Here is a 19,853-nt window from a genome sequence, read left to right on the forward strand (position 1 = left end):
CGTTGTACGAAATTGGCTTTTGGAACAACCCATTTATCACGTTGACTTTTTCTTTTTTTTTAATAGTATTGTTATTTTATGTTTTTGTACGTACGTATTGAAATTAAAGACACTGGAAGCTCTCCATTTTCATTTGTCATTAATAATTTATCTTCCATATTTTATATATATGTTCTTAATACTTTTCGGCTATTGAAAAAAAGTTATGACTTAAAAGAAAGTAAAGGGAGTGGAATTTGGAAAGAAAAGCAAAAGGAAAAGGGTGAAGTGATCGAGAGTGAGACCCAACTGCGCAACACGGAATTATGAGAAACAGAAGTGTGGAATAAGCGTGATGATATTGATAAGAAATGGGGTCCGAGTGAGGCTGAGACCCAGCTGCGCAACGCGGAATTAATGATGAGAAACCAAGTGCGGAATAAGTGTGGTAAGAAATATTATATTGGGGTCCCGACGAGCATCTCCAACAACAACTTTTATTTTATTATTATTTAAAATACAACTTTTTCATTTTATTTACTAGTTTCTTTTTTCATTACACAACAATTTTTATTTTATTATTCAAAATATAATGCTGAACGCATTTTCATACTAATGATGGTCTAGTCTAGACTCTAGAGTACCCCACCAGAACAAAACGTATAAAATATCAAGGGACGTACAAGTCAAAATAATGGGAAATTGGAAACTAACTTGACAAATAAATTAAGCAGTAGCAGCTCTCGCATTATTGTACGAATTGACACTTGACAGATATACTGCCGGACCACACTTGTCAAAATGTCACATGCGTCCCCCACCCCACCGGTGGGGAAGAGCTCTACCTTGCAATATTTTTGTATGATTGCATGTAATGGGGCCAAGTAGTTTTCAATTAATTAACACCGACTACTGGAGAACGTAGTGGGACCACGTTTTAATTGCAACTTTGAAGTATTAATTATATATAATGGCCTGGAAACGTGAAACAGGTACGGTGGTGTAGTTGATTATAATTTATAACTAGCTTGAAATGAAATGGTACATATATAAGACGATATAAATTAAGTTGATTACTTAATTGTTTAATAAACATAATTACAAACAGAAACAGTAGTGCCATTTTGGTTGATCAGGACGTACATTAATATTCCATCTATGCGCGCGCATATATATATATATCAGTCACCTTAATTAATAATTATAGCAAACTTTCAGAAGTCAGAACAGAAGAAAAATTGCTTAAATAATTTGTTGAACGTCTATATATACGTCAATATCGATCTCTAGCTAGCTATTTTTTGTTTTCGCCAACTGTGGACTGGATATATCTATAATATTAATTATTTGATACAGATAGGTAATTTAATAAGATATATATTGCACTAGCTAGACATTTTTTGGGGCAATTTTTCAGTCTATATATATATATATGCACGTTTCTGCTGGCTACTACAATATTTACTATATCATTCAATTCTTTTTTATTATTTTTTTGAACCAAATGAAGCTGTATCGATCGATCGAGACCATTCATGTTGAAATTGTAGTGGGTGAGACATTTATTTTCGTTCCCACAATATGTTTAATGAGCCCAAAAGAATTACATTTAATTTCTGTAGGCGCGTATAGAAAGGAAGGGTAGATGGAATTCGGGAATTCAGTAAGTGGAAACAACCCCACATGCATGTACGTTTGAGTCATTGACTCTCACTTATATGTACATATTAATGATTTTTTTTTTTTTTTTTTTTTTTAAAGAGAAACTCTCCCCCAAGTGGGATTTCCATCTCTGCCGTGAGGGGAGGAGCCTCCTCTCCTGCACGAGAGTCCGGGGAGCTAGGAGGGAGAGCCTCGCTTAAGAGTTCGAGCCTCCTTCCTCTCATGCATCTTCCTCATCCCCCAATCCTCGCTCCTATAATTATAAAATGATCAGAAGCGTTGTTTGTTTTTTGGTGACAGGCATAAGAACAAGCATGGATGGATAATGGATAGAATATTTGGTGAAGATCGAGTGAACAGTGAATAATGGTAGGTAGAGGTGAGGGGAGACTGGAGAGCAAACCTTTTTTTGTGTGTAATCGATGGAATCATCCATGGCCCCCATGGACGGTTCACGGTTCTCAAATCTCAATCGAATGATTCGAAAGGGCCCCACGATGGGATGCCCTTGTCACTCCGGCTGCTGACAGGTAACAAAAACCTGCGTGTCTTCGTCAACTTTCTTTAAATGCATGTGCTAGCTGCAGCCGGCATGCCTGAATTGCTAATGATGTAGAGCAGTATCGATCTCCTCCTAATTGTGTGTTTTTTATTAAATAAAGAAGGGGAAAAATGAGCTTATCTGTTTATGCATTGGAAATAATATATATATATATATATATGGTGTTTACTATTTGCAGAGAGAAACAAGAGGGCGACAGAAATTCTTTGGTTCCTTTTATTTTGGTAAAAGTGAAAGGAAGAAACTCATTTTTTTAGTTCCCACTTCCCAGTCGCGAGGTACGTACGGAGCAATTCATTTTTAATTGAAGTAATTTAGGTGGTTGCTTTAATTTCTTTATTCCAGTTGATGAGAGTCGATCTGGATTTGCTTTGAAAGGCTTACAGTACTACGTGTCAGAGAAACCTGGAATTTTCATCTGGATACAGGTCAGGAAGCTGTACTTTTAATTACTTTAGTTGCAAAATAGCTAGAGAGAAGAAAAGGGCAATCGTCTTGACAATAAGTCGCTGCAATTTGGAATAGAAATCCATTCTAATTAAGGTACGTACTCTGCAGTCTGCACGCACGCAGCTTGCATCATCTTTTATATATATATATAGATTATCTTTGGTTGAGAAATCAGTTGTCCCTCTACAAAAATATATTAGGATTTATCTTGATGCATGATATATCATATATATATATAATATAGATGATTAATTAAGATGAATATATCCATAGATCGAGGTTTTTATGCAATGAAAATCCTGGATCTCTTCATCGTTGCATTGATGCCAGTCCTGAAAACACTCCTCGTTACTGCCGTTGGATTACTGCTTGCAGTAGATCGTATAGGTCTCTTGGGGGCCGACGCAAGGCATCATTTGAACAATGTAAGTGGTAATTTAACAAAATTAAGTGAAAGTGGGTCCCGGCCCCTTTGGTTGTTGGGCTAGCTACGTACAATTTCGACTGATCATCACAAGTTGTTTAATTATGTCGTAACAGATTGTATTTTATGTGTTCACTCCTGCACTCATGGTTAGCAACTTGTCTGAAACTATAACTTTTGACAGCTTGATTACATTGTAAGTCATTTTCTTCCTACCTTTGCTTTAATTTTCAGTACATGAAAATGTATTATATATATTGCTTTCTGGGTAACTCTTCACCAAATGCAAATGTGAAGGTGGTTCATGCCAGTGAATATCCTTCTCACATTTTTTATTGGCTCAATACTTGCATGGTTACTTATCAAAGTCACCAGAACTCCTAAACATCTACATGGCCTTGTAATTGGTTGCTGTTCTGCAGGTACTTTTTATATAATTTTTTTTTTCTTTTTTTCTTTTTTTATTGATATTCAATTACATGTTAATCACGACGCATTAAGGTCTCTTGCAATTATGGGCTTGCAATTCTTTCAATCCAAGATGTTCATATATAATGAAGTCAAGATTATGTTGGGTAAGCATTATAAGAAAAAGAGCATAATAATAATAATAATAAAAACACACACACACACACAAAAAGAGTTATGTATATGAGGTAACTGGATAATTCCTTTATCTAAAAAATGATATGAAAAAGAGTATTATACCTTTCTCAATGAAATTTTTTTGAGGTGGACTGCGACGACTTCCCCCTTTTTAAAAAAAAAAAAAAAAAAAAATTGAGTTATTATTATTATTATTATTATTTTATTTTTTATTTTTATATGAGAAAGGTACAATAGTCTTTTTCAAATATTTTTTGTTATTTATTTTAGAAAAAAATAAATAGAGGTTTTACCGTTTTAGATTTAAAATTCTTATAAAATAAAGTATTAAATTGGCCAAATTAAAAACTCAAAGTCTAAAATTCAAAATTTGAGAAAGGACATGGGATTTTCGTGATTCATAAAAAAAAATATATATAAAAAGATATGAGCTTTAATTTAGGATACGGAATCCTAATGCCTTTTTCGGTAGAAGTATGAATCTTAGTTTCAAACGTAAAACTGTTTCCAGCTAAAAAACATTTTATTGAAAAATGAGATTTATTTGAAGACATTTTTCAGTGTTTGGCCGTACAAAAAATCATATATATATATTCATTCAGTCATATTAAACTTTAAATTACAATAATGTCTCGATTAGGTCTTAGTCGTGGCCTACCTAGGTCCGGGTGAGTCTCAACCGGTCCTTGCTGGGTTCCATTGGTGCCCTGACCAAGTCCTGACGATGGTCTCGTTGGATTCGGATGAGTCCACAAGGGTCCCAATAGTGTCTCAGTCGGGTCTCGGTGGGTCCCAACAGTAGCCGAGTGTAGTCCGGGGAACATCGGATTAAGTCCCTTGATTTGATAATGAAAACTCAAACTCAGAAATGATTTATAATTTTCAAAAATAGAAAATCATAAAATGGCTTATCGTTTAGAAGGAGAGAAGCTTATTGCATTTTTCCTCGTAGCGAAGGTGTCATACCGGCGATCTTGCCGAATATGTTAAATAATTGTGTTTTGATTTTACTTTTCTCGTGCATTTTTGCGAATTATAAGAACATTGACTCTTGCTTCGCACAATACTTGTAAATCAGACAAAGCATAAAAAAGTTGATGCACCGGAACAATATGCATGGCTGATGTTTGATGTCTTTCCCAAGCCAGAATAGTCGCAGCCATGATCCATATTCCATGCTAGATTACAAACAAATCTTTAGAATATTGTCGTCTGACTCAGGAGGGTGGGTCAATGTGAACAGGAAATCTGGGAAACTTGCTTCTGATTATTGTCCCAGCAGTCTGTGACGAAACAAATAGCCCATTTGGAGATTCATCCACCTGCTCGACAAATGGAGAAGCTTACGCTTCACTTTCTATGGCGGTATACGATCTATAATTCTCATATTTTTAACAATTCATGCTTGTACAAATTCGTCCACACATGCAAACAAAAGCTTGTCTTCCAAATCTCTCTACAACATGTTCCAGCTATCACTTGATCTGTATTTTGTAACTTATGTCAACGAGAAATCTCAATTCCAACCTTTGCAAGAATGGAACTTCTTTATTATGTCTGACTGCTACCGTCCTTTGTGGCGGCACATGTTCTCTTAGTTGCAGTATGCCGGATTATTTATTTGACCAACTTTTCTTGTTGGTTGTCCTGTGCTTGCATTCCTGTTTTTGGGTCGTTTTTAGAGAGGCTTTTGATAGGGTTGTAATTTCGCCCCTTCCCCCCTCCCATATTGAATAGTTTAATAATAATAATAAAATGGGATTTATGTTACTTTCTTATATCTTATTCTGACGCTTCAGGTTGGAGCAATTTATATATGGTCTTACGTGTATATGATCATGCGGGTATTTGCAAATAAGAGAGCTGAAGATATCGATACACGCGACTCGACAATCACCATAACGTTTTCTGGAGAACCCTCGGAAACATTTCCAGGGACTTGCACAGAGGCACTGCTTCCTTCAAGGGACTGTCCTAGCTCTGATGACCAGTCAGATCAAGTTGAACTGCCTCGCACTAAATGTGTGGGGAAGGTGAAGGTTTTTAAGCTTTCCTATCTAAGAAAACGTTATTTCTTACTTACTATGAAGAATTTTTTCTTTAGAACTCTGTTTTCTTGCTCAATATGCGTATCCTTTTCTTTTTTTTTTTTTTAATTTCCTGATAGGAAAATCACCAAATTGTTTACACTTATCCTACTTAGTAGAGATATATGCTTGTCTTAGCTTTGGAGGATCAGAGGGAGGCGTCCTTTATGCCCACTCCATAGGCCTAGCAAGTTAGCCGACATGAAGGAGATGTAGAAGTTCTGATGTAGGAAATATTTCTAGGTGTAATAATGGTTGAATATGTTACACTATATTATTCTGTTTTATTTTCCCAGACAAATGAATGCCAATAATCTTACATAACTGTTACAAGTGCCATTAATCCATTGCGATTGTTCCGTCATTTGATGGCTGCATAAATTGGTTTCATTTGAAAGGTCTCCCTACTGCGTTGTATACTTGTAGAAGTGATTTTCTTTTTGTTTTGCCCCATAATTAAGGTCTTAATTTTACTCATTTGACAGGATGAAATTTTTAACCTAATATTTCCTATAATTGAGATTTAATGTTAAAATGGAGCTCTTTGTCCGTTGGACAGAAATGCATCTTTCATGTCATCGATCTGTCATCTTATTCATCTCCTCGCATAGCAGAAGGCCAATATGTATTACTAATCGTATATAGTAGCTTCTTTGGGTTTTTTTTTGTTTTTTGTTTTTTTCAATTTGCCCCAGTCCCGTATCTGCCTTTAAGGGATCTACCTAAGTGAAGGCTTGTGATCCGACAGTGACCCTTTATTTCTGTATTGTTCGTATTTGTGGTCTCTCCATACCAAATTGATTGTGTGTCATGTTCGAGAAAGCACAAAGCTTGAAGAGGGCACAATCAATGTATTGAAAGATATCATAATAAGATAGTTGCTTTACAAACTTGTCCTTGCCAAAATTTCTCTTTAAGTTGGTGGCTACTACTTTCAATTGCTATATCCTATGCATCAAAATTTATGTGAAGTAATTAAAGGTAATATGAGTGTTAGTAATTGGAATTTAGTATACCCACAGTGGGGTTGGTCCAACCATTTATGATTTTCCAACAATGAGAAACGCAAATTTTATATGGTTTGGCTTTTATCAAGACACTCAATTGGGATGGACAAAATAAGGAAAATGTGACACTAATTTTTGGGTAGAGGGAGTAGCAAAAGAAATAGGGTAGTAATTTTATTGTTGTTTGATAACTTTCAATTGTATAACCTTTTTCACTTCTTTCATAGGTGTCAATTCTGAATCAGATTATAGAGTGCACCAAGAAGCTTGCAGGACATATCAATCTGAAGATGGTTTTCGCACCATCTACAATTGGAGTGGTATGCCCGCATTGCTTACTATATTCTGCAACATTGAAATCTTTAATATGTTCTGTTCATAATTTTTCTAAGATACCTCAAAGAAATACTATTGATTAATTAGGCTAAATTACATTTTATCCTATATACTATTATCACTGAGTCACTTGCCTCATATATTTTTACTCAGTGCAATTCATACTCTAAATTGAAGTTTCAGTAATGAGCTTGTTCTCTTTGTTCAAATTAGCTATTAAGCTGGAAGAAAAATATATGAAATGACTAAATTGCTGCTTTCTAACTTATAAGAAAGAGAGTCTTAAACTTAAAAGTAAAAGTAAAATAATAAAAAATGTAAAAACTCATCATTCCTATTCTCACCCCTTTTGTAGATTTTCATTTTTCAATATAAAAAAAGAGAGAATATTTTTGTATTTCAACAAATGTAAAATTAGCGTGCTTGTCAGTTTGCAATTTGGACATCTAAATAATTTAGTCATTTTACATGTTTTTCGTCCAACTTAACGGCTGATTTTGATGGGAGGGATAAACTGACATTGAAATTTTAAAAGAAGGACCAAGTTGCACTAAGTTAAAGTTTGTGGGAGTAAGTGATACAAATGTGTTGGGGGCAAAAAGTGTCATTTACCCTTATTATTATTATTTCTAACAATAACAAGTTTCGAACTTTGCTTCTCCAAACATATTTCAGTCTTTAGTGAGAAAAGGAATCATATTTAGGAATAGCTTATTGCAAAACCAGATTAATTATTTTACCATGTCAATAACACTGTTAACCTTTTTCTTTTAAAGAAATATAGAACTTGATCTTGCATATAGCCTTGATCTCATACACTCCAATTGATATGAAATCAGTGGAAGCATTATGTTTCCATGTGACATTCAACTGGCTAAAAGGTTATGTTAGTCTATTCAGACTGAACTTTGCTTGAAGTCTGAAAATCTGATATAACACCTATTTGCCATGCCAAGCAGGGGGCATGAAAATGGTGATAACCTGAAGGTGTATTAAAGATAAAGATAAGATGACAAGAAGATACCGATAATAAAAGGTTTTTCAAATGTAGTTGTCTTATCTATTGTTATCCTCTTATCAACTTGGTCTTATTGTTTGACTTAACTGATCTATATAAATATACAAGATCCCTCACAAGGAAAGACAGCGAGCGAGATCCTTGCTTATTCCTCTTTCGTTGTTTAAAGGTGTAGAAATTTCCTCATCATGAAATTGTAAACACTAGATGTAATATTTTAAGAACTATGAATTATCAAATGATGGTTAGTGCAAGAAAAGAGGGGTAGAAAAAACTCTGATTTCTCGGATATCTAGGATGGGGGCCCAATTCACCTGTCTATGTCATGTTAGATTTTCTGTTTACTTATAATTGAATTAAAGCTTGACATTGAGTTATTGCTTAATGTGCAAATGAGCCACTAATTTGCTTCTTGTCTTCTTCTCTAGATTGTTGGGTTCATCATCGGAATAATTTCCCCAATTCAGAAACTAATGATTGGTGATAATGCTCCTCTTCGTGTGATCATTAGTTCTGCATCTCTTCTGGGGTATTAATCTGATACTGGCCCCATACAGCTCCTGATGGTTGAGACTTGGTTTGGTTCTTATGTATCATGTTTTGGCCCTGAGATTTCACACTTTAAGATCCTTAAAATTACTTAGGTGCTTGCAGGCTATATTTTCATACAACAAATATTTCATTTTCTTGCTGCCAACTTCCAAGAGAAATAGTTAATAATGGGTTATTAAATAAATTGATATTAAAACAAAAATTAAATATTAAAAACAATTACAAAATAATACTAACTCTAAACTAATATTCTTTCTTCATTCTCAAAATAGATAGTCTATGCACTAGCTTCTTTTATACACTCGCCTTTTCAATTAGCAGTTCAGCGTCTACTGTCTTTTTCCCACCTTGGCAAAAGATGGCAACAATCTTTCTGATTGTAAAAGTGGTATGTAGCCTACAAACTCCATGTCCAGGAAAAATATGTGATCTTAACGAATGCTTTAAACATTATTAACATCAACCACAAGATTTTTGTTCAACATTGTCAACAACCAAGCGTCAATATATGGCCCTAGTTACTAGAGTATATATATTTTGAGTTTAGCTATCAGTTCTTCCTTAATCACCCATTTGCTTTTCATAATCAGGAAAACCATAAACTAATTTTTAATTGTGGTTTGGTGAGTGCAAACCCTCCTAGTTGTTGTTTATAAAATGTGCGTAATATTCTTTTCTATTCTGAATCTGACTTGCAGGGAGGCATCAATTCCATCTATGACTTTGATAGTGGGAGCAAACCTGCTTAAGGGTAGGAAACTAATTTGATCTCTTCTCATGCTTACACTGATTTAGCCTCATTCTGTTCTTCCTCAAAATGGCAAAAGGAAGTTTCAATTTTCATCTCACTAAGCTTTATATATGTCCTAATCGTTTTATCTTCTATCTTTCAGGCTTAAGAAGATCAGAAGTAGGTCTCTTACTTATTGTAGGTGTTATAGCAGTTCGTTATATTGTTTTGCCGCTATTGGGGGTTGTTATTGTTAAAGCTGCACACAGTTGGGGCATGGTGGGATCAAATTCATTATACCAATTTATTCTTATGCTTCAGTATGCGCTTCCACCTGCAATGAGTGTAGGTATGACTACCTTTTTTTTATGGTTGAAAACATGGATAGTTAATTTCTTCATTATTTTCCTTGTCCTCTGCAATCTGCTGTTGTTACGACTGGCATCCTTGTTTATGTTCTCCTTTACATTTAAACTCTATAAAATTTGGTGCTCACAATCGCGCTTAAGATTATTCATTTGCACTGCACATAACATGTACAGTAGCGATAGCATAATGCCATGCCATTAAACTTGGTTCCAAGGGTGCGTATTGTTTTTCTTTAGGTTCAGATGATAATTACCTTGGACTAGTCGCAATTAGAGTTGTTTGAAATCACTGATATAATTCAGATGGGCCTAGTACACATATGATGTAAGACTCCATGTATACCCATGCAACAGCCTCGTAAAATCTAATCCACATAAATGATCCACATTTTCAAATCCGTACAAGTCAATCATTTTGTTACAATTAACCATTAAATCATAATGGAATTCGGCTGGCTCGGGGTTGGTAACCACCCCTATCAAAGACCCAAAAAAAGGCATTATGTAACTTAGCATACATGAGCTAAAATATGAAATTAATTGTTTCTATGGAAAGCAGTTTGGCAGATTCTTCCCAGTGAAAGCTAAAAGCCGATCTTGATCGAATGTGAAGATATAATAATATGCTTATTCAAATTCAATGGTTTTTCTTTGATTGAATTGGATGAAAGAAATAGAAAGACTTTGACCTTCCATCCTATTCCCATCATAGGAGCTAGAATACCCCTTTTTTCCTTTCTTTCAACTATCTTCGTTAATTGGCAATAATCTGACCTTTCCTCCCTTTAATCAGACGTCTTGGACTTAAGGACTAAATATGATCTATCTTTAGTATGGAAAAAATGAAGTTTTTATCCTCTCACCTCTTCCATTTGTCACAGTAAAATTAGATCCACCGAAGTCCTTTCATCATTAAATGTTTTTTCATTCATTAATTTTTTTCATATGAATCGTCTTATTTGGTTGTCCTTCTGATGAACTTGGCAGGTACCATTACGCAGTTGTTTGGGGCTGGTGAGAGTGAATGTTCTGTTATCATGCTATGGACATATGTTGTGGCTTCATTCTCTCTTACACTGTGGTCGACCTTCTATATGTGGCTGGTGTCATAATTTATATTCTCTTCTACATTTGTTTTAAATAACCTTGTGTGATTCCTTGGTCACACAAGGCTATACAGCATATATTTATATTGATCAAAGGGTGAGGTGATCAGCATTCTTTACATTGTGGATTCTTTTTTGGTGTACCAGATTTCCCCATTTTGATTGTAATGCCATGAACCACCAAACTGGGTAGGAAGTCGAGTCTTTGTCATTTCTAAATATGTTTTAGTTTGCTTCTGGTTTTTTTATTTTTTTTTATGGCTTTTTTGTTTATTTTGCTGGGCGTTTGGCTTGTTTTGTATGTATGTATGTATGTATACATTCACTTATACAATATGGAAAGTAAGCTTTATATATATAAAAGAAAAAGGCACATTTAGAAGAATGTAATTGCAATCTCTATGTGGAATTGTACTTTTGGAAACGATACTGAAAGTAGGGCATTCCAAAATGACTTTACGAAGGCACTAACTGTTTAATGATGAACATTGGCTTGATATTTTGGCAGAGGAAACGTCTAAGGTCAGTTTGGTAAAGTTTTGAGAAGTGTTTTGAATTTTAGGTTTTAGAAAATGTAAAAATTGAGAATTGATTTGTTGAGGACCTATTTGAAAAAAATGTTGTATATGTAAAGTCAACAAGCAAAAATTTGAAAAGTGGTTTTGAAAATTAAAAAGTTGGAAAGTGTTCTCCGTAAATAAAAGAAAAAAAAAAGAAAAGTATTTCTGTTTATACTATAGGCGGTGGCCGCCCGATGGCAGCCACCTCAGTGTCTGTGCTAGATGGTCTTGGTGACCATCAACGAGCCATTGAAAGTTCATGGCCGCCAATCATCAACCTAATATGAGAAGTTTAGACCTCATCTTCCTAACCATCTTCATACTCATGCAGGAGAAAATTGAAAAAACTGTTATTTTAATTATGCATGTGTGTTTTAATTTTTCTTTTAGAATAAGGATTAGGTTTTCTCTTTTCCATTAGGATTATATTTTCTTTTTTTAATAAGGATTAGGTTTTTCTTTTCCTATTAGGATTTGTTTTCTTTTTCGAATTAGGTTAGTTTTTTCTTTATTTGCTTATTTGGGGCACTTAGGAATTTTCTCTTCCCTATTTGTTATTTTCTCTCTTCCTGAGTTCCCTTTTCTATCTTCAATTCTTAGTTTTTGTTGTTATTATACACTGTCAGAACAATCCTAATTCTGCCCGGCGTCAGTTGGTATTAGAGCTTAGCATCTTCTTGGAATGAATTTTTTCCATTAGTTTTTCATGAATGGTGGTTGTGGTCGACGTAGATAGGTTCCGAATGAAGAAGTCCCCTACCATGCGTGCAATGTACAAAACGTGATGATTGAAGACTTGCAAAGGTAGGTTGCGGAGTTAACCCAACGTCTAGCGGCACAAAACTTGGAGATGTATTGCGATATTGATGGTCGCAATTCATAATTCAATTTCGAGAACCCGTATCACAAGCCTATTCTGGTTTGGGAATAGTGTGTTCGGGATGAGTGGCATGAAGACTTAGACTTCAGAGTTGAGCTTCCAGAAATTTCTGGTACTCTCACATCCTTGACTATTGTTCGTAAGTCTCAAGCTCATCTACCAAATTCATATTATATGGAGGAGGAAGATGAATTTCTTGAGGAAGATTTTTCTATAGATTGGGCCTCTCCACCAATCTATGATATTTATCCTGACAAAGAGGATCTATTGGAGGAGGTAAATTTATTTCTTAATACCATAAAAATTGTTGAAGAGAATGATGTCCACTGTATGTTTGATGAAAGTCCAAAAAATGAAATATTTCAATGGGATCTTAAGAAAATTAATTATGTTGATTTTCTTGGGATTGAAAATTTTCTTTCAACTTTTCCTAAACATAATCTTGACATTGGTTTCGGCATGTTGGAGGAAATTATGAATTTTTGTGGCCAGGAAAGAATTCATCGTTTTCGAAAAATTTTTACAAATGGTGAATTTATGACAATCAATCAAGAACTTCTGAAGATTATTTTATCTCAAGTTGGTGCGAGTAACTTCAAATATAATACTCGAAGTCATGTTATGAAGGCTTGCAAATTGTTTATCTTCCGGTATTAAGTTGCTTTAATGTTGAGAAATATGAGATGGAAGGGATTAATTGGACATCTGAACGATCGAGGAAAAGTTGATTTGAACTCGAAGGCAAGTTCTTTCCAACCCGGATAGACTGATGCAGGAGAAAATTGAGAAAACTGTTATTTTAATTATGCATGTGTGTTTTAATTTTTCTTTTAGAATAAGGATTAGGTTTTCCCTTTTCCATTAAGATTATATATATTTTTTTATTAAGTATTAGGTTTTTCCTTTTTTATTAGGATTTGTTTTCCTTTTCGAGTTTGGTTTGCTTTTCCTTTTCCTATTTCTTGTTAATTTATGAGGTGCATAGCCTATATAAAGACATCTAATCTTTGTTATTTTTGGGAATTTAGTTTATACTATTAATTAAATTTAAGTCTTTCAAAATTATTTATCTGTTTGCTTATTTGGGGCACTTAGGAATTTTCTCTTTCCTATTTGTTATTTTCTCTCTTCTTGAATTCTATTTTTCTATCTTCAATTCTTATTTTCTACAGCTATTATACGCGGTTAGAACTTAGAACAATCCTAGTTCTACCCGGCATCATACACACACATATATATATATATATATATATATATATATATATATATATGACTCACATGTAAACCTACAAATTCAATAATGAATTTGAATCCATTTGAAAAAAAATAAAAAATAAAAAGTCAGAAGAATAAAACGTAGCATTTCTCAATTAATTAAGAAGAAACAAAAAAAGCTAGAAGAAAAGGAGGCAAGTACAGGTAAAGTGGGCGTTAAAATAGGACAAAAGCCGTGGACAAGCAGTAGGAAGGTAACAGGAAGGAAGGAGAGTTTGAAATATGCGAAAGAAGCAAGGCGATGAGCGGTACCGCCCCCACACGCTCTCCACAGTCCTCACTCGGAAAAGAGACAGAAAGAGAGGGCGAATGTGCAGCAGGAAGCAGCCAGCAGTGAGCACCCAACGGGGTTTCCTTATATGTGTAAATGTTACTGTTTATTGTCGATGGTATCGGCAAGGATGGGGCTGTGTCTACTGTCTAGTCTGTCTGTGTCTAGCTTTACGATTACCTTACCTACTAGCTATTAGGTAATAAGATAGATTTTCATATTTTTACATATAAACAACTTCAAATATCAGGATCCGTATCTCCTGCAATTCGGATAGTGATAGAAACTTAGAAAGAGGGGTTGTATGCAATTCTGCATTCAATTTCGGACAGTCAAGAAAGGAGTTGTATGCAATTCGGACGGTCCCAAGTCTACTTGCCTCAAGCAGCCGGAGGTGGCCCCTTATCTGTGGGCCAGGGAATTGTAGGGATCCTTATTCCAAATGTCTTGGTGATTTGACGATCAGTTAAACCGACCTCACTCTCACTCGATGCTTCCGCACTAAGCACTAAGCAGCAACATCTGCGTACATTATACACTGTTGTTTGAATTCCGGTTTCGATTTCAAATTCGGAATCCAAAGACGAGTCGGAAATGCGACAAAACATTTTTTTATCTTAAAAAAAATGGCTTTAGTTCTCATAGCTCACATGACATTAGCACACAGCATCGAGCTTAGCTTCAGCCAACGTACGTCTCTTCTCCAGCCTTTTGTGGTTTCTTTGTTGGCCAGAGTAGCAACTTCCCTCCACCACAATCCAAATGCTCTTTCTTGCTTCGGTCTTTTGTTCACAAAAGGACCAACATTTGGGTCATGTATCTTGTTTCTAACAAGAAAGCGAGCTAGAAACAAGTGGCTTCTTTGAGCAGCCCTAACTCTTTTTCATTGCATGCCCGCTTCCGTAGAAGGACATGATCATCAAATAGTAGCATGGTACATTTTCTCATTTATTATAAGCTAGCCACTCATTATTAATGAATGATCAAACCTTCATTTTGCTCCCTCTGTTCTATTCTGCAGGTCAAGGCTCATTTCTCACTCATCTCAATTTCATTCCTAGCACTCTGAGAAACTATTTGTGAGTTTTTTCATCTAAGAAAGCAGAGGAGCATGGTTTTTTTTTTTTTTCTTCTTCTTGCTTTTTAGAGCAATTCCAGTGACCATCTGTTTCTTAGCATAAGTATGTTTTGACAACTTCTATTCGTTATTATGTTGCTGTACATTTGCAGAAATTGTTGGAGATACCCTTTTAGTGTGCATTGTGTGTGTCTTAGCATACATATCTTTTGACAACTTCTCTTCATTATGATGTTTCTGTACATTTGTAGAAATTGTTGGAGATACCCATTTAGTGCGCATTGTGTGTGTTCAATGCTCAATTTTTAGTCTTTGTGAAGTAGATGTCCAAGGGAATAAATTTAAATGAGTTTCCTCCGCTACCTACTCATAGTATCAATGCTGCTGATCTCATACAGACTCTTGAGTGGTATACTTAATGTTTTGATTGTCAAGCTTACTTGTGTGTTATTCCTTAATAAGAACTTGTGGGAATCTTTTCCTTTTTATGTAGGAGTGGTATAGAATTGCAGTTTTGAAAGAATCGTCACAATGGGGCTTCTAGATCTATTTTTTGTTGCATCTAACCCAATTCTGAAAGTGCTACTGTTGACTGCACTTGGCTCTTTTCTTGCATTGGATCGTATAGACATCTTGGGGGAGAACACAAGGAAGCAGTTGAATACTGTATGTTATCATTCTTGCCTTTCAGATCCTCTAATCTGCACTCCTTATATAAAAAACTAAGGGTACATTTGGTACGCGGAATGATTATTTGAGAGGAATAACTATTCCTCAATTTAAGGAACAATCTCCCATGATAAGAATTCTATCCTTATCATATATTCTAACACCAAGGCTATTCTATTCTGCCTTCTTCCATTCTTAATAAAAGCTATTCTTTTTTCCTAATGTAATAGTCATTCCCGTATTAAATGTACCCTAAATGCCTTTGGAAGTATTTATTTATTTCTTTAGACCAGATAGACTAACAATCACACGCTTTGTTCCTTATAAGGTTGTATTTTTTGTGTTCAATCCGGCACTTGTGAGTAGCAACCTGGCTAAAACAGTTACTTTTAAAAGCGTTGTTTTGTTGTGAGTATCATTCTGATTGCTGAGCATATATGTGATAGTTGTGGCATGTGTTATTTCTAATTCCTTTCATCTTATTTTCTGTTCAACCTTTGATTAAATATGTAGGTGGTTCATGCCATTCAATGTTCTCGGTACATTCTTAATTGGCTCTGCACTAGGATGGATACTCATGAAAATCACAAGACCTCCCCAACATCTGAAGGGCCTCATCTTGGGTTGCTGTGCAGCAGGTAGCCACCTATAAAATCCTTCACTATATCTACACCATTTTCAACCTAGGAAGCCAGAATTGCAACGCATCCAGTTTCCATCCCATGCTCTGCCAACTTAATGCATCCCTTGGATGAAATATATGAGATCATGTTTTGGTTTGATGTCAACAGGAAATATGGGAAATTTGCCTATAATTATCATCCCAGCAGTATGTAGAGAGAAAGGCAGTCCATTTGGAGATCCTGATGTCTGCCATGTATATGGAATGGCTTATGCTTCACTTTCTATGGCGGTATATGATTTTGTTAGCTTTGTCTGGTATTGATAACAAAATCGCCAAACTATGTGAATAAAGGAAAACCGTACATAATATTAATCATAAACTTTTGGCGTAGTATATGCTTATACAACCTGACCAATTCTCAATTTTATACTGTTCAAATTATGGACCATCATTTCTATGGGTTGAAACCTATAAATCATTGTTGATGAGAGAACCTAAAACTTCAGCTTAGCAATTTTCTCAAAAAGCTGTCATGTTTCACACATGAAGAATGTGCGCATGTATAGAATCTTCAATCTTCAATGCTCAATATATATATATATATATATATATATATGTATATATATATATATATATATATAATTGAGTGACGCCTTCTGCATCATTGAGCATTGAAGATTCTCATGTCCAAAGCCTAAAGGTGCATTCTACTAGTGGACATGATTATGCACACGTGATGCATGAACTAAACTTTTAACTTTGATGAAGACTGACATTCTTTATTTTGGGTCTTCAGATTGGAGCCATTTATTTGTGGTCTTACGTTTACAACATTGTGCGGATTTTCTCAAGTAAGGTCAACGAAAAAGTCAACATAGATGAATTTGCAAGCAATATGAAGTCTGGGGGAGCATCGGAATTACCCCAGGAGAGTTGCTCAGAAGCACTTCTTCCTTCAGAAAACTATTCCGTATCTATGGACTGTGCAAATAAATCAATGACTCCTGAGGAAAAAGTGAAAGTTGTTTCCTCCTCCTCCTTTGTTATAACTGAGATCTATTATAATTTTGAATAATTTCTGAACTTAGAAGTTTCCTCTTCTGGAGATTTACTATTTGAGGGAGGGGGGGGAGGGGGGCGTGAAGCTTAATATGCAATCATTAAAACCCAGATAATTAATTTTCATGATTATTCTTTTAGTTTTTGTTCTTGTTACTGTTCTGATTAGATCATTGTTGCACTTTCATGGCAGGTTCCAATCTCATATGCGATTAAGTACTATTTAAGGGTGATTTCAAGAAAGATCAATCTAAGGGCCTTGTTTGCACCTTCAACTACTGGAGCGGTATCCTCTTGGTTTTTTTTTTTTTACTTTTCTCTCTCTCGCTCTCTCTGAAGAAAATCTCACTGATTCAACAATTCATTCTCCAAAATTGATTTTTCCAATACAATTAAGGTCTTCTTATAACCTAAACCGAAACCATAGAGATGGAGACTAATATATTAAAAGACAAGTAAATCATCTCAGTAGGAAACATTACGAAAGACTAAATCTCAAAAGGCAACAAAACCAAATAAAAAAGGAAACTCAACTAAAAATGACAATTCCTAGTCTATTATGCAAAATAATAAAGCTGAAATTTGGGCTCAAATTTGATGGAAATTTGAATAAGGAAATCTTGTCTACGTATGGAATCTTCCTTTCAAAACTGCCTGTGGAAGACTGCTCAAACAAGTGTTGCCTAGTACCCCTCGAGTGGTGCTGGAGCAGAGGATGCTGTGCTGCTTCTACTTGAGTGGACTTCGAGTGGAGCATCCTGCTCCAGCTCCATTCGAAGGCCCCTCGGCGGAACACACTATGCTCCCTGCTTACTCCGGGAGAGGGGGTGGGGGGGTCGCCATATTATACTGTAAACATGTGTTGCTGGTAACCTAATGACTGATATTTGTTACATTTTCTTGTATCATGTATAGATTGTCGGGTTTATCATTGGTGTGGTTCCCCAGATCCGAAAGTTCATAATTGGTACCGATGCTCCTCTACGTGCGGTTCTGGACTCTGCTTCTTTTCTGGGGTATATATCCTAAGTTTCAGCTTCATATGTTTTTTGGTCTCAAAGTCATGTTTGTTAGGAAATGAATATGAAAATTTCATCTAAAAAAAGAAAAGAAAATTTCAATTAATTGGTTCTCATTGCCTCTAGAATTCATGAGATAAAGTTCCTCACCTTCCTTTTCTCTCTCTCTCTCTCTCTTTTCTCTAGTGAAGCAGCCATCCCAACTCTCACTCTGATATTAGGAGGAAACCTTCTTAAAGGTAATAAAATGTTCAATTTAATATTTGTCATGACGGCCTTATAAGCCTAGTTCTGTTTTAATGCTCTCTCATATTTTTGTTGACAAGTTTTGAGAGGATGCCATCTGTTGTCATTCAGGCTTGAAAGGGTTAGGTATTCTGCAGCCACTCATCATTGGCATCATAGCAGTTCGGTATATTGTCCTGCCTCTCTTGGGCATTGTCATTGTTAAAAGTGCACTACGCTTTGGTTTCATTCACTCAGATCCACTGTATCAGTTTGTTCTTCTACTTCAGTATGCACTTCCACCAGCAATGAACATAGGTACGATGAGTTTGTACTTTTTGAGAAGTGAATAGGCTAAAGTGAGCTTGATTTGTCTTCAATATATGTTATCTTTTCGTTTTTGCCTTCAAAATGAGCTCTGTTAATCTTTATCAATCATTAAACTCAAGTCGGTTAGGTGCTTCAAATGCACCTCGAACCGGCTGAATCATAGCCTTGCCCAAATGAATCTTGAAATTGGAGTCAGAGGGGGGAAAACGAAGCCTGCCACAAAAGGACATCAGATTGACATATATATATATATATATATATATATATATATATATATATATACATACATATGCATATTTTTTATTTTATTTTTTTTATCAAAACAGAAGAGTCCAATTTCTGTAGCAACAAAAATATTAGACATCAGAGAGAACTCATCTTTGTCCTGATTATAGTCATTTCATCTATTAGGTAAAATATAAGGAAGATTGGAATAATTCTTGTTTAGAAATTTTGTTGGCCATTAATATAAGCAGTGGAGTCCTTATTAATATGTTTTCCTTGTTTCATATGGCAGGCACAATCACCCAATTGTTTGGAGCTGGCAAGAGTGAATGTTCTGTTATCATGCTATGGACATACGCTTTGGCTTCAGTTTCACTAACGCTTTGGTCAGCCTTCTTCATGTGGCTAGTTGCTTGATCTCTATCTCTTTATGCATGTTGAGACATGCAGCAGTACAATGTTGTACATGCCTTAAGGAATCAGGCTAGGAATTTTAGTCACAGTTCTATCTTCCTAAATTATGTTGTTCAATCCATAATCATTCTTTTTCAAGCTCTTTTAATTAAGTATCAATTTCACTACTTTCGTTGTATTTTATGTGAGTTTCAATTAATTAAAAAAACGAAAGAAAAATCAGTTTATACAGTCTTGAGGAAAAGGAATACAAAAGATCTCTTCGGATAGGATTAGGCGTAACATATATATGATAATATATCTATATTAAAAGAGGTTAAAAAAAAAGGCTAATGC

General features: G+C 35.1%; 2 protein-coding genes across 10 annotated transcripts; both read left to right on the forward strand.

Annotated features, from left to right (window-relative positions):
• The first annotated feature begins 1,737 nt into the window (after window positions 1-1,737).
• LOC132170338 (protein PIN-LIKES 3-like) lies at window positions 1,738-11,135 on the forward strand. Of its 6 annotated transcripts, none has more exons than XM_059581287.1 (13): window positions 1,738-2,171; window positions 2,382-2,481; window positions 2,582-2,746; window positions 2,927-3,078; window positions 3,194-3,273; window positions 3,375-3,499; window positions 4,927-5,048; window positions 5,483-5,722; window positions 7,005-7,097; window positions 8,560-8,660; window positions 9,382-9,434; window positions 9,577-9,758; window positions 10,769-11,135. In XM_059581287.1, exons 4-13 carry the CDS (start codon window positions 2,944-2,946, stop codon window positions 10,919-10,921), a joined length of 1,284 nt encoding a protein of 427 aa, XP_059437270.1. In that variant the 5' UTR covers window positions 1,738-2,171; window positions 2,382-2,481; window positions 2,582-2,746; window positions 2,927-2,943; the 3' UTR covers window positions 10,922-11,135. The 6 variants fall into 6 exon arrangements, with proteins under 6 accessions (XP_059437270.1, XP_059437272.1, XP_059437271.1 ...); XM_059581289.1 differs by having other exon boundaries at window positions 2,590-2,746; XM_059581288.1 differs by having other exon boundaries at window positions 2,632-2,746.
• Window positions 11,136-13,817: 2,682 nt separating this feature from the next.
• Window positions 13,818-19,746, forward strand: LOC132172600 (protein PIN-LIKES 3-like). 4 transcript variants are annotated; one of them, XM_059584121.1, is made up of 12 exons: window positions 13,818-14,807; window positions 14,895-14,952; window positions 15,445-15,617; window positions 15,949-16,028; window positions 16,134-16,258; window positions 16,412-16,533; window positions 17,042-17,266; window positions 17,498-17,590; window positions 18,220-18,320; window positions 18,510-18,562; window positions 18,681-18,866; window positions 19,396-19,746. In XM_059584121.1, the coding sequence occupies exons 3-12, from the start codon at window positions 15,483-15,485 to the stop codon at window positions 19,518-19,520; spliced, it is 1,245 nt and encodes a 414-aa protein (XP_059440104.1). In that variant the 5' UTR covers window positions 13,818-14,807; window positions 14,895-14,952; window positions 15,445-15,482; the 3' UTR covers window positions 19,521-19,746. The 4 variants fall into 4 exon arrangements, with proteins under 4 accessions (XP_059440104.1, XP_059440106.1, XP_059440105.1 ...); XM_059584123.1 differs by having other exon boundaries at window positions 17,042-17,260; XM_059584122.1 differs by lacking the exons at window positions 13,818-14,807; window positions 14,895-14,952 and having other exon boundaries at window positions 15,030-15,617.
• The last annotated feature ends 107 nt before the right edge of the window (window positions 19,747-19,853 follow it).

This window comes from Corylus avellana, chromosome ca2, assembly GCF_901000735.1.
Source record: "Corylus avellana chromosome ca2, CavTom2PMs-1.0".
Classification (NCBI taxonomy): domain Eukaryota; kingdom Viridiplantae; phylum Streptophyta; class Magnoliopsida; order Fagales; family Betulaceae; genus Corylus; species Corylus avellana.